The sequence below is a fragment of the Strix uralensis genome, chromosome 16 (genome assembly GCF_047716275.1).
Source record: "Strix uralensis isolate ZFMK-TIS-50842 chromosome 16, bStrUra1, whole genome shotgun sequence".
NCBI classification, from domain to species: Eukaryota; Metazoa; Chordata; class Aves; order Strigiformes; family Strigidae; genus Strix; species Strix uralensis.
This window is the reverse complement of record NC_133987.1, coordinates 4,345,579-4,363,249: the sequence shown is the minus strand read 5'-3', so window position 1 is coordinate 4,363,249 and position 17,671 is coordinate 4,345,579. Positions and strand designations below refer to the sequence as shown.

At 45.0% G+C, this 17,671-nt stretch overlaps 1 protein-coding gene across 5 annotated transcripts in view; it reads right to left on the bottom strand.

Moving 5' to 3' along the window:
* SLX4 (SLX4 structure-specific endonuclease subunit) overlaps positions 1-8,960 on the bottom strand; it is a 33,629-nt gene extending 24,669 nt beyond the window's left edge. For 4 of the 5 annotated variants that reach the window (XM_074886299.1, XM_074886298.1, XM_074886300.1 and 1 more), the window contains exons 1-3: positions 8,830-8,960; positions 8,075-8,172; positions 1,426-1,528 (exon numbers count right to left, since the gene is read on the bottom strand). In XM_074886299.1, coding sequence (XP_074742400.1) covers positions 1,426-1,439 — 14 coding nt within the window. In that variant the 5' untranslated portion in view covers positions 1,440-1,528; positions 8,075-8,172; positions 8,830-8,960. Of the gene's footprint in view, positions 1-1,425; positions 4,280-8,074; positions 8,173-8,829 lie in introns of those variants that run through there. The other variant, XM_074886301.1, reaches the window with a different exon arrangement.
* Positions 8,961-17,671: the final 8,711 nt, after the last annotated feature.

Genomic DNA, 17,671 nt, shown 5'->3' with positions numbered 1-17,671 from the left:
GGGGACAAAAAAGAAGTCCTTCAAACCAAGCAGCTATTCTAGAGTGTAGAATTCTGCTTTGCGACACCACAGCTTAGAAGAGGAGAGCCCAGCCTCATTTTGAGAAGTAGATAAAGGCAGTTTCTGGCATTTCAGAAGGGTTTCTGGGACAAGTCTGACAATAATTCTACAAAACATGTTCATCCTTTCTCTCCTGTTACCTCCATGGCTGCTCACCATCAGGATTAGCTCTCCTGCTAACTAATACTGAACTCTTCCTCTGAGTACTCAGTAAACCATGGCACTGACCATGTTTCACAAAACACTGTCAAATACACAGGGTAAACAGACTAAACAAATGGTATTTTTAAATGAGTTTCTTAATCTTTTCAGCTACAGTAAGAACAGCGGTACTAGCTAGGGATTACTTGGAAGAGCACTGGGTACAACGTCCAGATGGAAATGTCATCAACCCCCAGGCAACATTAAAACCAGATCTCTATTCTTAGACATTTTGATTGTCCTCTTCTTCCTAGTCCTAAGTTCACTATGGTTCTGGCTATTTTACCAGAGGTTTTATATTGCTCCCAAAACCGATTTCTTTCAAGCCTAAACTGGAGTGTTTCACTTGGAATGGCAGCAGCTGTGGTTCAGTTTCCCCAGTAAAGCTCTGGGCACAGAAAGACTCAAAAAGCAGGAAAAACATATGCGAGATTGTTTTCTCAAATGGCTTGGCTGCAGACATGTGAGGCTAAGGAATGCTGGTTACACACTTTCATGGGTCAGCCTTTCCTATAAGCAATTACAGATGTTAATGGATTTATTTATTTTAAACTCAGGCTCCCAAACCAGCAGAGGATTTTGCTGTGAATCTTGGAGTCATTTCCTGTTAGAGAGAAACTGAAGTTTTATGTAGCCAGTTCATAAATTTAGTTTTCCTTGACAGAATCTTGGTGTAGTTATCACTGTAAATTGACCATTTTCTTCTAAGTAGGAGATGGCATGTGGAGAAAAACAGAACCTCACATCCTCCATGGCTTTAAATACCTCTCACAGACACATTTGTACTGTCACATTATTTATGATGAGTTCCTGATATTAAACTTTGAAACAGATCTGCACTTTTGCATTTGCAATCAGTGTTCAGTGCCCCAGGTAGACCAAGTCAGACGTACAAACGATGCAAAACTAACTAAGAATTTATCTGTCTTACTCCTCCCTTTCCAGACTTGTTTTTACAGGCTCTTGCTCTGTTCAACATCTCAGTATTTCTGATGCTGCTGCTATTGGTGTACCTAACAGCCAGCTTTGGCACCAGTTTGTAGAGCTCAAAAAGTAATGGCCTTGAAAATAGTTTCTTTCAGTATAGCATTCAATTCATTTTGGAAGATTTTAGGACTCAACAAATCACAAAGCTGATCAAATAAAATAAACAGCAGCACTTACCTATCCACTTGCATGCCAAATCTACAGCACAGCTGTGCCCTTCAAGTAAACGTGGATCAGCAAAACAGGACGAAGCAGGACCAGTAAGAATGAAAGACAGAACCTGGAAAATGGAAGGAAAAGGTTAGATTTAGTGTACTTTTTACTGACTGCTCTTTTTGCCCAAGTTCCAGGTTGCAGGGAGAAGGAGACAGCAATAGCACGTGCTCTAAGGGTGCTAAGTTCTGCCTCTTCCATTGACCTGAAATATGCAGGTGAGTTAGATGTGCTGCTCAGGACCTGCTCAGCTCAGCAGCATGTGCCCAGCAGTCAGCAGCACCGCACACCGCTGCAGAGAAAGCCCAGAACCCTTCCAAAGGCAGAACAGGCCAGACAGACGGGATAAAGCCCTGAGGACCCTGCTCTGACCCTATAGCTGACCCTGCTTTAAGCAAGACGCTGGACTAGAGACCTCCTGAGGTCACTTCCAGCCCAAGTGATCCCTATGATCCTACAAATAGTCTGTCCTTGCCTTTTCCACTTGGGACTAATTTTGATTCCTGGTAACTTTCTTTAAACCAGAACCACAGCTGTTAATTCTTACAGAAATCCACCAATGTTACTATCACAAACCTCCACCTTTTTGATCTTGTCATTTTTAGATTCATAGACATCTAATGAATTGAGTTCCTTGGTTTAACTGAAAAAATCCAGGAGGAGGTATCCCTTTTCATCAGTTCTGTTTGCTTCCTTTGTACTTCATTGACTGTCTTCTGTTGAGACAAGGAGGACAGAGGCTCCAAATCGACTCTCTTTAGACCATTCAGTATTTTATTCAATTATACGTATCACATCCTCCAGTGTCTGTGCTCTAAAATAAGAGTCCCAGTCTTTTCTCTTTTCCTAGGAGAATCTTTCCTGGCCCCTAACTATCTCCATGATATTCCCTGAATCTCCTTCACTCTCCAGTGCTTTTTCTGAGACGCGTTGACCAGTACTGCAGACAGCAGACTGTTGATGAAGAAGTTTTATATTGTTCACATTTCTTTCCCATCCAGGCCTCACAGATCCTAACATCTTCTTTGCTTTGTTTTGAAAGCATCTGCTTCTTGAGCAAAGGTTTTACCTGAACCGACATACCCAGGGCTCTTCCAGTATCTGGTATCATTAAGGTGTTCCATATGATTTATCTCTTTTTCCACCTCCATGCTCTACTTTACACTCCTCCACACTGAAGTTCATGATCTTCTGTGTTACCTGCAGCTCAGAGCCTGCTGGCACCACCTCTGATCTCAACAGAGCTGAAAAAGCTGCGTCACTGCTCAGCAGGACCACCAGGCACGCGCCGAGACACATTCAGAATGAACCCTTGGATGCTCTTTGCTACCTTTCAGCCAGTCTCCTCTTTCAGATCCTTTACCATCCACAATAATTCTTTCTCTCTTTCCCCTTTTCAAAGGATTTCTGAGCAAGCTACACTAATCCATTCTATATTTCCTGATTTGTTGACAAATTCAAACCACTCCATTAGACTACTGAGAGGCAGTCTACTGGAGCAACTAGGCTACCATGTTGATAAGATGCTATCAGGTTAAAATATCTCAAATAACTTGATGATCATTTCAACCAGTTTAATAGGTACATATAACAGACTTACTGCTTTGTAATTACTTAGTTCAATCACAGAATCCTTGTTTAAAAAAACCAAAGCAGCAGGTAAAACATCTGCAGGCAAAACACCTTTCAGAGCAGCTTCTCTTTTAACAGCTGAAAGCGTATTTCTACCAGCAGTCCAACCACTTGACACTATCTCTTCTGAGCTCTCAAATATACAACATCTGGGCCTGCTCACTTGCCACTTTAAACTGTCCATTTGTTCCAGTAACAATTCTCCTGCCATTTCAGTCTCCAAGAATATGTCATCATTGTGGCTAGAAAGCGTAGATCAATGCTAGGAAGGCCTCAACAACTTGCACCCAGTAGATACCTTCTCCCCTCTCGACCCCCGCAGTGGTTCCTCAGTGCATCTCCTCCTCAATTACTCACCTTTAAAGAAAGCCTGACTCTGTACCTTCAGAAAAGGAAAATGCCATGCTACCTTGGGAGCAATTTCCTGGGTTTCACAAGAAATACTAGGGGAAGTGGGATTATTTAACACTAGAAAGCGAGGCAAAAAGTAACCTGATTTTTTTTTCATACATACCATTTCCTTGTGGTGAAAGTACAAATTACCCCATTCTGCAGACAGATCCTCTCCCCCCATCTCCACCAGTAGACCAGCCTAACAGGTGGCTGCATTCCTAACTGGTGCTGCTGAGTCTGCAGCACCCGTCTCCACCAGGCAGGAAGCATGAAGTGAGGCTGTCTGCGTGCCAGGCAGAGTGGGCTGCTGCAGGAAGGGTGGCACCTTTCTCAGCAGGAGCACCTTCTCCCACTTCCTCCACCGGCAAGATCAACATAGGAGTGGTCCTGACAGTCCTGTAAGGCTGGCCAGAACTTAACGGAAAGTCAAAGAACAGGATTGAAGTGACTGATATTGCCTTCAGAAGCCAGCTAGCTGCCAGGGCCTGTATGAACCTAGGCTGCTAACTACAGAGTATTGACAGCGGACAGGATGATGGGATGCACGATGTTGTGTTTGCACTGAAGTTTTATCACCCCCTCCCCTTCTCTTTCTGTGAAAGCTGTGGCCTAAGGATCTCAAGGCTGGTAGCAAATCTTTCAATCAAGCCAGTCCAAATACTGCAAAGGGAAAGAATTTCTGTAGTGTTTGTTCTGGAAACCACACCAGAGGACGGTCCCTAGGGATTCTTCCAGACCAAATCCTGTAACTAAAAAATCTTCCTACAGGTTCCTGATGGAGAAGAACCTACACATCAACAGTATAACTTCTGAAAAAGCATATTACCCTTCATACCTTTAGAGACTCTCATCACTAGAGCCTGTTCTCTCCAGGTTCCTGCACTAACCAGTACCTTTATCACCTACACTACTCTACAACACAACAGTAGATCTGTACAGTACAGGGTCTCGGTGTTTGTACAAGTGCAAATAAATTAACACTGAGGACAGCAGCGCTTGTTCTATATGGAGAGAACAAATGTAAGTGCAGAATGGGAATTCAAGGTCAGGTACCAACCCTCTTGTCCTGGTCCCTGCCAGCTTTCCTGTGCCAGAAAAGGATAACAAAACCAGACATGGAAAATAGGAAATGACAAAATTAAAACTATATAAGCAAGGAAATGATAGCTAGAAAAATCATAACAAGCAATCTTAGCAACAACCAGTATCAATGTCTACCTGGCACTACCCACTTCTATTACCTGATATCATGTCAGAGTACCATGCTCACTTTTCAAGACCACACCTCCCCCTGCTAGTACCTTGTACATATGGCAAAGCACTTCATAGCCAGTAAAAAAAATCTATCACATTCCAGACATGAATTTTAAATCACTACTTACATGACAAAATGTCCCTCTACCTTTCAAATGCTGTAGAAACGAACCTTACTTTATAAAGCACTTCACCGCAATAGAAAATTTTTGCTTCATACCTCCTCTGGAAGGATAAAGGGGAAGTGACTATAAAAATAAAAACTAACGGTTGCTCAGGTGCAAATGCTCATGGTTTGTATGCAAACACAGTAGCATACAAATCAGAAATACAGCTGGTGTTTCAAAAATGCTTATTTGAGTCAACTGCAAACAACAAAAAAATATTAACTTAAACAGAAAAATATAACTGAGAATTAAAGACTAAATAAAAACATTTCAGTAGACTCCCACAAAATCAATAAAGAGGACAATACTTATTAAAACCTAACTTGGATTTCAGAGGAAGAAAAGTCATCAGAGTAGTAATAAAAACAATTACGAAAAATAACATCATGGTAAGGGAACTGGATAGCACTGAATATAAACAATGAATTATATTAAAATGAGAAGGAGGTAAAATTATATAAGATTAGTTTTCTGGTCAGAAAAGTTAAGGACTTTCAAAAAGATCTTTTTGGTGTGCATCAAAACCAAAGAGAAAACCCCACCAAGGCCACTAATCATTATAAAACAAACCGTAGAACTCTTAATACTGAGAATACTAAATAACGTGTATAATATCCACCCCACGATGGATGAACATAGCCCATTCCAACAGTAATCCAAAGCTTACTGAACAGCAGCCATTGAAGGTATTTCTGTCAACACAATCAGATCATTTGCAAGTAGAAGTCACTGTGATTTTTCAAAAAGTACAATTAGGGAAGTAAACACCCATCCTTCAGACTGAGATCAACGCCAGGCTGTTAGAGAAATGGCCTATATGGGAACTGATGAATAAAGATGGATAATAAAATTAATACCAATCAACACAGTTTTATGAAAACCAAGATCTGTGTTAAGCTAATACCTTTTTAATGAGACCTCTGTGTGTTATCAGAGGTGTAATTCTTTTGTAAACCATTAAAGAAGTATCAAGGGACAAAATGATTCATTAAATTCATACAAAATCAATTCATTTAAAATTATTAAAATGTAGCTAAATAGGCTTCCAAATGGAACTGCAAACAGCAGTCATTGAGCACATATGTTTCTAGTACCATTCCACAGAGATTAACTCTGCCTATCTTGGTTTTCTATTATTTAGACTTAGGAAATGAGTTAGGAGAGACACAAACCACCAGTGATCAAGCTGTCTGATGATGCAGAGAAGGGAACCGTTAGTTAATGTTGATGACAGAGAGGCAGAACAATGCAGACCACTTGGTAAACTAGCATGAATCTCAATACAAAGTCCCTGTTTTGGGACAAGGCCATACTTACAGGATCCGTAATTCTATCTTGGAAAGCAACAACAAAGGAGTCGGGAGTCCGGACAGGTAATCGGAACAACATCAGGCCCCTGTATGAGTGTGTGGCCATATCGATACATAAGTTGTAACAGTAAAAAGGTTGTATTTCCTTTGTAATTGGTGCTAGTGAAAACTGTGGTGAAATTGTCACAGTGAACCTGCAGCAGGGCTCATTCAGAAGAGGCTGCGTTGCCCACAGGCCGTTCAGCGCCGGCGGCACACAGCGGAGGAAAGGCGCCGTTCGAACTGCCTCCTCCGTGCCCAGCACAAAGCCTTGCCCTGCCCATCGCTCCTCCAAACTGACCACCACCGACCTTAGCCCAGGCGTCTGACTCCACTCCGATACTGCTAATTCTGACCACGTCAAAGAATTCTATCATTTTGTAGATCAAGAATGGAGCAATCGGCGTTATGGATGCTTGTGGCAAGACCATCAGCTGAATAATTAATGAAGAAGTGAATATAAAGAGAAGTAAGAACGCTTCAGTGTTAAACATTCAAGCCATTTCTTTCCAAGAAGACAATGTTATTCTAAAGGGCCCATTCACTTAAAACAATGCAAGTTCTACTGATGCTATTTTTTCCCAAAAAGTGTATCTTCTGATCTGTGATTATGTCGAACTTATCATCATAAAAGCCAAATATAAAGTGAAATTTAACACAGTATCTTGATTTCCCCACATTCTCTAAAATAGAAAGGTGCTTGCTTTGAAAAGGTGACCAGACTGACCATGGGTTTCTGCAGGTGATCTAATATATCTTTTACACCAATGTTTCATTAATTTATAACAAAGAATAACTCGCTCTCTTCTCAGCTAAAATCACATATAAGAGCTACAGTAAAATACACAATGTACTACTTTGTGGCTATGTTGCTTTATGATGTTTCCATCCTATCATACCTGTTCTCCATACACCAGCATCTATCATAAACATGCTTGGTTTGCTGCTCTGGAAATACTTTTTTACATTCCTTCCTATTAAAATATCTTCTGTTTTTATGAAATTAGTTCCTTCACCTCCTCAAAATCAAAATATATTGTTACTTATAGACTTGATGTGAGTGCTCTGGGAAACTCTGGTATCATACCAATGATGTCAGGGATGCATAAATGTGTGTCTTCCACGGACTGCTACAATAACAGCAAGAGGTCAGCTCTCACACAACGATATCAAATTCCTCTGTGTTTAGCTTTCAGGAAAATTCTTTCTAGAAACTCTGGACAAGGGCTTTGCATACAACTGAGGACCCTGAAACACAGTTTGAGTTTCACTAGCACACAATAACGTGTGAAACATCCTGTTTAAATTGCTATTTTCTACCATTTGACAGGTTCTTTGGAAAAAATGTGTACTGACAATTGACCCAATGGGAAAAGCAAATGCTCAAAAGAACTCCAGGTCCGTTTTCTTCCAAATGTAAAGCTTATGATAAAAATTCTTTCTGTTTCTGTTTCCAGTCTGCCTCTGACACATCTGTATAGTGTAAAGCAATACAGTGACTTCTGGCTATCCAGAAAACTGTTTTAATCCAAACAGTAAAATCAAAGGGGAGAGGAGAGACCAGGAGGGAGATGAAGAATAGGATTTTAAGTAGCTATGAAAGCAAATCACTCAAGGGCCTCCTTTTGTAGTCAGAACAGAGACTGTACTCTGTGATTTTTGAGAGTTTATACAGGAGCCTACAGACTTAGCATCAGTCAGTGTTACTGTCTTTGGGCTTTACTAGAGACAAACTATTTAGTACAAATAATACATGTTTTTTCCCAGCAAATGCGTAAATTTAGCTTTATTTAAAGCCAGCATGGTTAAAAGCAGCACCTGTGTATCTGCAGGATGAGGGACAAAGCGTTGTCAGTAGAACAGCCAACACCCACTGTCTCCCCTCAAGGCAGGCCCTTACGCTGCTCCTTGTGCCCCTGGAAGAGAGAGATAAAATTCCACGTTGCTTCATGAAGCAGCTGACAGACTCCTCGGAACTGCTTTCCCTGACAACATTGCTTGAAAGAAGTTTTCTTTGAGACTGGATGCATTAAACAAAGTTTTTAATGAATCTTCCCAGCAGTCAGTGCATGCTTGTAATCAGGCTGTCCACTGAACAATATCACTGAATTTTTGCTTTTGGTGCCATCAAGGGTGGGGCTGCACCCTACGGAACAGCTGCCGCGCAGCAGCGAGCTCCCATCCGCACCCAACCTGGGGTCCCCTAACGCATCACCGCTTCGAGGCCGCGCTCGGAGGCGCCCCAAGGTTTCTGCTCCCCACCGTGGCTGTGCCAGGGAGGCCTGTGGCGAGCAGGCCCCGCCGCTCGCCCCTGGGACCACGCCGTCCCCCTGAGGGACCCCCCTCCCGCTCCCCAGGGGATGGCGTCCCACCACTGCCGTCGCACCCTCGGGGTGACACCAGCCCCAGGCCCGACGCCACCGCCTCCCCGCCGGCAGGTGGCGCCGCGCCGCGCTGATGGCGCCGGCGTCATGACGTCACGCCGCCCGGCCCCGGCGGCGCGGCTGGCACGGCCGCCGCTGTGAGAGAGGCTGTCCCGCCCGCTCGGCCCGCCGCGCCCGCCCGCCGCTGACCTCTCCACCGCGGCACGGGCTCCCGCCGCTCCTCGCGCCCCGCCGCCCCGGCGGGGAGCCCCGATGCCCGGCCCGAGCGCATGCGCGGGGCGCCAACCGTGTCCCTCGCCCCGCGCCGGGCAGGGTGCGCATGCGCGGGGCGCCTGTCAGCGTCCCGCCGGCGGAGTTTGCGCATGCGCCCGCAGCGAGGGCCTCGCCCTCCCCGCGCAGGCGCACGGGCTTCCCGCCACTGGTTGCTGTGGGGATGCCCTGCCCTCCCCACCCCTCTGCCCCCTCAGCGGGGCCCGGCCGGCTTGTGAGCGGGGGGGCGGAGGCGACCCGGGGCGGTCCCCGCTCCTCGGCCCGGCAGAGCGCCCGGGAGCCTCCCCCCGGGCAGGCAGTGGCGCTGGGCGGCGCCTCCTGAGGCGAACTCGGCCTGAGGCGGGCGGCCCGGCGGCCACCGGGGGCGGCCGTGCTCCAGGGGAAGCGGCGGCGGGCCGGGCCGTCTCCCGCCGCCTCGCAGCGCCTCAGGGCCTCCCCTCAGGGCCAGCCCAGGGGAACCTGAAGTGCTGGTGCGTTTGCTTAGGGCCCCGGCTCTGATCGCAACTTAGGTGATTTAACTAGTCTGGAAAAAATACCACCGAAAGCATGCAGCATAGCATTGCTTAGTAATATTTTTAAAAAACTCGAATCTGTCGAAATACTGACATGTAGAGAAATATAAATTGTAATTAGGGAAAGAAATACCACCTGTTCTTGAGCATGGAACTACCATTTAAAGTCACTCGACATCTAAAACCCAAGGTACACGTTTGCAGGCTGCAGAGCTGCAGCTAAAGCCAACTGTAATACTTTGGGGTTCTAATGAATGCTGTGCTGCTCATACAGAAATTTGAGGGAAGTACCGAAATTTCAAGGTAAACGGTTGCATAGCTCAAGCTTATCTCTCAAAAGAAAGAGCGTTGCCTTTTTATTTTGTACTTCTTACTACCTGGGTTAAACAGGAAAATGGATGCCGTTTTCCCACTACATCGAGTTCAGGCTCAGAGACCTGATACTGAATATTAACTTGGAGTTGGGATCAACAATCATTTCCTCCAAAGGAACAGTTAATTGTGGGGAGTTGGGATCAACAATCATTTCCTCCAAAGGAACAGTTAATTGTGGGGAGTTGGGATCAACAATCATTTCCTCCAAAGGAACAGTTAATTGTGGCCAAAGGTCTGCAGGTATAAAATCACCAGAGAGATTGGGGGGGGAGATGTTCATACACTGGATTTGCATTTTGAATGCATGTTTTGTGTTGAAATCAGGATTTCTTTTTCAACACTTGGTATGGATGAGGCAAGAACCAAAATCACTCCTGGGTAACACTTCTTCACAGGCCGAGAGGCAGAGGGAAGAGGTTTAGCAGCACACAAACATGCTGGGGCTGACATTCCTATTAGCCTGCCTCAAAAACATCAAGACAGGCACTTTACTAACAGATACAAAGCACTACTTCTAATTGCAAGCAAGGATGGCTCCTCTACACATAACATTTTTCCATAATTATACCTTGAGCCATAATTTGACATCACCAAAAGAAACTGACACTGTCATAGCACTGCCTCTTTGGAAAGCTTATAGAAAAAAAAATTGACTAAAACTTTTTAAATGCAACGAGCTCCTCAGGCACCATGCTTTTAAAGCAATTTAATTTTTAACCCATGCTAAATTCAAACAATTTTAGCTGGAAACCCTTGAATTTTAAGCAAAGAGTTGGTGCCCCTGGTGATTCTGGCAGGACTGCTGGGTGTATTTCCTGCAGTGAGTCTCCCCAGGAGATGCAACATGCCCATGTCAGTATGAGAACCCAAAATGGATATGAAGAAATCCTTTGGTTTTGTGTCTTTCAACACTTCTGCTAGTTTATTCAAGTTCTTTCTCAAGTTGCTACACTTAGGGGAATTAGAAGCACTCTGAAGAAAATCCTGCAAGAGCTTGCAAGCGCACATTGCACAAACGTACTGACGGCTTGTGCTGTACTGCGACGCCGCGCTGGTTCCACAAGGACGACTAAGCCAAGTCACAGCAATGTTTTGTCGCACAACCCCCTAAATGCAAACGCACCAAATATTTAAAAGAATAACCGGGAGGACTCGGAGGAGCTGGACAACCTGCAAACCCCTCACACACCTGCAGTCGGGGAAACTGCCCATCGGCCTTCGAAGCGACTCCGAACACAGCAAACACCAGCCAGACCAGCCTCCACATCGCGGCTGCCAGGCAACGCTGCAGCCTCCAGCTCTTCGACTGCGTTTCATGTAGTCAAACGCAATTTTCTGTTCCAAAAGTGCTGTGGCACCCAAGAAAAGGGGCCCTGAGAAATGTGAAACACAATGCACACGCATCTGCTTTTTCACCACTTGAATCCTGTAAAGCCTGCTGTGCTCAATGGGAGGAGCACAAACACCCTGAGCCTGGCTGATGTGTGTAAATGAAGCGTTTTAAAGTCTGCACTGAAAAGAGCCAAAGGAATCATATTTCCAATACAGACGGGTTCAAAAGCTCCGACATTTAGCAGTATGTACTGGCTACCAAACTATCTATTTCACAGCACGTTTCAAGGCCTCTAACCATTCCTAAAGGCAACGAGGACGTGCTTGCTGCAACAGCCGCTACTGGCCATTTGTACCAACACTGGGGAGAAGATGCAGCCACGGGTGTAGAGAGGAGAAGCAGCTCTCCCAGAATCGGGCAGCTGACCAGAATCAGACTATCTGATTCCCTCTGTAGACCTACTGGACTTCTGCTAGCAATTTTTTAATTATTCACTTTTTCTCCCTACCAGGGCACTGCTCTGGATCAGAGATGGCCTAGGGCCCCAACGCTTTATAGACTCTAATATGAAAATCTCAGCTTAATTTAATGCGTGCGAGGGGTACACTCCCATGAATTACAACTGTAGAGATGCAGGCAGGTCCCTGAAATAGCAACACTTCAGATATACACTGTGAAAGCCAGGATATTTACTATCATACTTTGGTTTTGAGCTGCCTCTGCAGAAAATGACGATTAGGGAACTTGTGGACACAATTTTAGCATAGCCAATGCTAAAAAGTTTATAACAACTGCTTGAATTTGCTATGCAATGGTATTTATAATAAATCTGTAAATATGTTTATCTACATATCGATGAATACACACATTATGTATTATATGTACGTATATATATTTATCAGTCAGCATTTCTCAAAGTTTATGTTTCACTTTGTAATCTGCCCAGTCGGACGGGCAGATCCACGGATCTGTGTTAAGGCTTGTACAGCTGGTGGCTCTCTGGCAGCTCCAGACCAACTTTTTGAAGCTTTTGATACAAACTGATTGAATCCAGGTCAGCAGTATTCAGAGAAGCAGCCACAGAGGCCAGTTCCAATGAGTAATGTTTAGGTTTTACATTCATTTAATGTGTTAATCTGCCCTCCTCATGGACTTTGGCCATGCTGGATGACAGAGCTCAGCACGACACTTGGCGCTCTGAGTATCCTGAAAGGGCAAAACAAGCAACAATGCAGCACTTTCCTCAAAAGCAGGTTTGGTTTATTTTTTCTCTATAAAATGTGAATTCTGGGATGGTGCATGCCACCATCCATCCCCTCTTGTAAACCTGCCAGAAAAATATGCACGTTTGCATTCAGCACGTCACACAGCACAAGTCAGAGTGTGCATGTCACATTAACTTGTGATAAACCAAAATCTGTCTTGTTCTCCTGGAAGGTGAAATGAAAGATGATTTCCAAGAATCACCATTCAGTAAGGACACTGGGCATTAAACATGCTAAGAATCTCTAAATGCACAACAAATACAGTGCCCAAACTAAAAAAAAAAAAAGTGATCCATATCCTTTGATTTCTTGAAGCACATTGCAAGATAAGTTAGAACACTTGTTTTTTAAAATGTCTGCTAAACCACTTGAGACAGAACAAGTCCAGTGATTGAGCTACATTAGCGAAACAAACCTCAGGTTGAATCTCCCTCTGCTTCCTGTCACAGCTCTGACTTCCCGAGTTTTTAAGGGTTTAATTTGGGACAGTTCCATGAAGGATTTACTTACTGATTTACTTCTGGATCAGGTTTTAACCCCAATTACCCCTCATTTACTTGGGCTGCAAAAGGAGAACCACGCTTTGCTTGGCCCCACAGACTGCTGCACTGTAACCTGACCCCAAATCCCCTGCAGATTGTATCTTGACATTTGGAATAAAGTTGGACAGATACGTTCAACGGACAATTCATTACAATACCTTTGGCCATAGAGATTTAAAAAGAGGGGGAAACTCTGTTTCTTTCACCAATTCTTCATCCTGCCTGCTGCCGTAAATAGATCAACAGCAATGCGACAGTCAGGAGTCCTTACAAATTTAAGTACTTACACAAGCCTCTGGTCCTCACACTCCTGCCAACTGTTCCATTTTGACCAGGACTTACAGCAGACTTTTTTACCCATTCCCACCTGTTCACAGTCCAGACTGTTTCCAGGATGGGAACGGGCATGTGACTTGAGATTAAACTCTTGCTAGAAGGGGCTCTGGGACTGACACAGCACCAAGGAGCACCCTTCTGTCACGGGTGAGAACAGGAAGATGACTGTCCAGGCAGGTGAACTCCTCTTGGCCTGGGCTGTGTTGCATTGGCATCCACCAGTAAATGCTCTAGAGAAGATGGAGGTTAAGTGTAAGGGGGGAGGTAAAGGTGAAACAAAAGATGATTCTGAGAGCAAAGGGAGAACAAATGACCTTTTTTTTCCTGCAAGATTCTTGCTGATGAAAGAAAAGGAAAACCCATGTTTAAGCCACTTCAGAAGCGTCAGGAGGTGAGCTGTTCTGGGCAGAGAAAGATAGCAAGATAGATTTTAGCCTGCCACCCTCTTCTTCCCAAGCAATAGGGGAGACAACCAGCTGGAAGGGACTTTGTACAGCATAATTCCAGTAAGCAGCTAAGCTTCCAGGTATTCTCTGAAATCCCAGGAATTTTTGAACCCAGGAGTTACTGGGAAACCACATGATCTCAATGGGTAAGATTTGGGCAGACCCAGAACTGCTCTGGGAAGAATTTCCAAATGACCAGGGTATTGGGCAGAGATGTCTCAGAGTGGCTGTTACATTTGTGCTGATTGCCTCATCCAAACCCAGCAGGTACTTGTCTTCACGCCTCTGGATCTTGGAGGAGGTTTGTTTCAGTTTGTGCTGGGATTCTCAAGTCCTGGGCTGTGTCCCCAACTCAGATTCACTGTGTTTCTTAGGGAAATTTATTTAAGCTCCATGCAGACCTTATTTGTACAGTAAAAATAATTCTGACTTACTTCACAAGGGGAGTGGGAGGATTAATTAACAATTGTGAGGCACTACAGAAGTGCTAAACATTATTAATGACTCCCAAGTTTTCTTCTTTTGGAAACAGTGGCCGTTTCTTCCCATAATGTTTTAAACAGTTGCTGCTCAGGGAGCTTAGATTGCAGATTCCTGGCCTGTGGTTTGTCCATAAATCACAGACCTGGAGCCTACCCAAGACACTCTCGATAGTCTCAGCAGGAAGTCTGGACGAGAGAAAACTCTGTTCTCGATCTGGCCCAGTGAACTACTTTATGGGCCAGTCCAGTTTCAAGGTCCCGAGCCAGACGTGAGAGGGATTGTGTCCAAGTTTAAAAGCACGAGGTCTCAGGAATGTCCTTTCAAACTGGATTTCACTGCCTATAAATATTTTCCATCTTCTGCTCTGGAGGATATAGGTTTGACTCCACAGCTGATGAGCCTGGGCAGAGCAGGAGAGAAGGCCATGCTGTTTATCACCAACAGTTTGTCAGCACAGACTTTAACTTGCAGAAAAATGAAAAAAAAAAAAGACCAAACAGCAAAAACAACAAAAAGAGACAGGCAGCAGTTAATAAGGTCCCAGTAAAAATCAAACCCGATAAAACAATTTTCTGCACAAAGCAGGGTTCAGCGTTGTTTACAGCCAGGAAACCAAATAAACTTGATGAGATTCTTCCAGGTTGGCAATCCCTAATTCCATGGGGAAATCTGGTAGAGCAAATGCGGAAGGACACAACTAGCCCGTGCTGGGCACTTCACAGCACCATTCCCACACACTGCACACTCTTGGAACTCTTGGTTCGCCTCAATATGCTAGAAGAATCAGGGGGCACTACTATCACTGCAGGAAGAGCACAAGCCGGATGGAAACTGGTTAGTGACACAATGCATCTGAGGATGAGTAGTTTAGTATCTGAGTGGTGAGGATGGGAGCTGGAAGAGCATGGGCCGCACAACCGCAGCTTCGCCACCACGAACAGCACTGAAGTTCTGATGCAAGATCCACACAAGCCATCTCTGCTCGCACAGCATGTTTTGGGGTTGTGCAGAAAGTGAAAAAACAGGTTTTAACTAGCTTCCCATGCCTCCCTTTTACCATCACGTTTGAAACAACTCATCCTTTACACTGCTGCTTTACCGAAGAGCCTCTGTCACATTCCATGTGGAGGCTCTTTCAGACACAAAGACACATATAGGCCAGCTTCCGAGCACCTCACCTGTATTCCTATCAGCACTTCAGTTTGTGTTCGCCAGCACGATGCCATACATCCCCCTTTTCCACTAGGATCTGTTCTGCTAGCCACACACGAAATCTTCATACACCAACACTTTGTGCAAAATAAAAGGAAAAGCTGAGCCTGAGAGGTGAGGACCCGGAGAGGCTGCTGGTGCACGCAGTGATGAAGCTTAAACAACGCAGCATGAAAAATATGTGAGATTTGGGTCAAAATGCCCTCCCGATCCTGCAGCTACTGCTCCCTGCTGCGTACGGGCTCCCCGGACTAGCACCACCTCTCAGCGTGTTTGGTGGGTACAGTGACAAAGGGTAGGTTTGCATTCCAGTAACAGAAATCTTATTTGATCTTTCAGTCACAAATCTCTCGAGGCAAAAAATTAGCACCTCAAGGGCTGCTGGGATTCACAGAGGATTCCCAGGGCTGGAAAGGTTAAAGACGTGTCAGGCAGTTGATGACTGTCTCTCAGCAAGCATGCTCTGCTTCTCACTGCATCAAATTTTATAAACTAGCATCCACGTTCAGTTCAGGCACTGTATCAACAGATGCTATTTTAGGCACTATCAGTGAGCACCAGGTGACCAGCTTGCAGGCTAATGCACTCACCTGCTGTACTGTTAGCATCAAAAAAATCACCAAAGGTTTTAATTTCTTCAGTCTATGTTCATGAAACACCCTGCACTGGGTGGCCACACTGTATTGCTCCTTTCCAGTGTCCTGCAAGGTTCTGTACATCCATATATAGCAGCTAGTAATTTTTCCTGCATTATTTACATCAATTTTGATGGCAAAGGACCTTACGTTGACTTGCAAGACAGGAATGCTGCCCAGTCTCCAAAGCATATAGCTGAACTCCACATATGTTGTCTACCTCCAGAAGAACCTTATGCATGTTCACCTATGCCAGTTTAGCTGCTGCCTCACTCTTCTAATCTTTGAGGATGGACAATTTAAGGGTATTTTGTTATTGCACTATCAAGGAATCCCAGCGTAATCAGAAGATGCCATCTGTATCTTACCGGGAGCTGGAAAAAGACCTGTGGTCTCTAGCTGAGGTACACAGCTACCCCAGAATCACAGAATTGTTTAGGTTGGAAAAGACCTTTAAGCTCCAGTCCAACCATTAACTGAACACTGCCAAGCCAACCACCTGAGCGCCACATCTACACATCTTTTAAATACTCCCAGGGATGGTGACTCCACTGCTCCCCTGGGCAGCCTGTTCCAATGCTTGACAACCCCTTCTGTGAAGAAGTTTTTCCTAATATCCAACCTAAACCTCCCTTGGCACAACTTGAGGCCATTCCCTGTCATCCTATTGCTTGTTACTTGGGAGAAGAGACCGACCCCCACCTCGCTACAACCTCCTCTCAGGTAGCTGTAGAGAGCCATAAGGTCTCCCCTCAGCCTCCTTTTCTCCAGACTGAACACCCCCAGCAGCTCCTCACAAGACCTGTGTTCTAGACCCTTCACCAGCTTCAATGCTCTTCTTTGGACAGGCCTCAGCGCCAAAATGCCTTTCTTGTAGTGAGGGGCCCAAAACTGAACCAAGTATTTGAGGTGCGGCCTCACCAGTGCCGAGTACAGGGGGACGATCGCTGCCCTAGTGCTGCTGGCCACGCTATTGCTGATCCAATGCATCAGAAGGGCTGCAGGATGTAGAAGGTGGCTCCTTGTTCTTCTTAACACTCTCTAAACTGTCACATTAGTTCCTCTTCTGCATCTGAATAAAAATGAAATTTTAGGTGATGTTAATAAAACTTCTAAAATGACATCCTATGCAGCAGACCATTTTCATTCCTCTTTGCAGACCCAGACCTCCTTTAGCTTGAAGAGCTGGGGGTTGTCCAGTTCAGCAGAGCATCCAGTTAACCCAATCCAGTTTCAGAATCTTAATCTGGCAATTTAAAGATAAGCAAAACAAGTATCACAGCAGCCTCAGAGCCCTCACTGGGAAGGAGAAAGAATTCCTATAAACCAGTTTGTATGGTGTAAACCAGACGCACAGAGGGAAATCTAGTGCGGCATTTTCTGTTACAACGGCTTCTTCCGTTGAACAGCTGTTGCTCCTTAGAAAGGACTCAAAGGGCTAAACTCCATTTTCACGGACAAGGCTAACAGGGTTCATAGCTACAGGTTCTCCTGTTTTCCCTCCATGCTCTCTGCTACTCCCTACTATTGTTTTCACAGCCCCCTCTTCCCACCACTGTCCAGTGCCTGATGCCCTGAAGAACCAAGCAGCATCTGAAGAGAGAACCACCAACAAATCACCA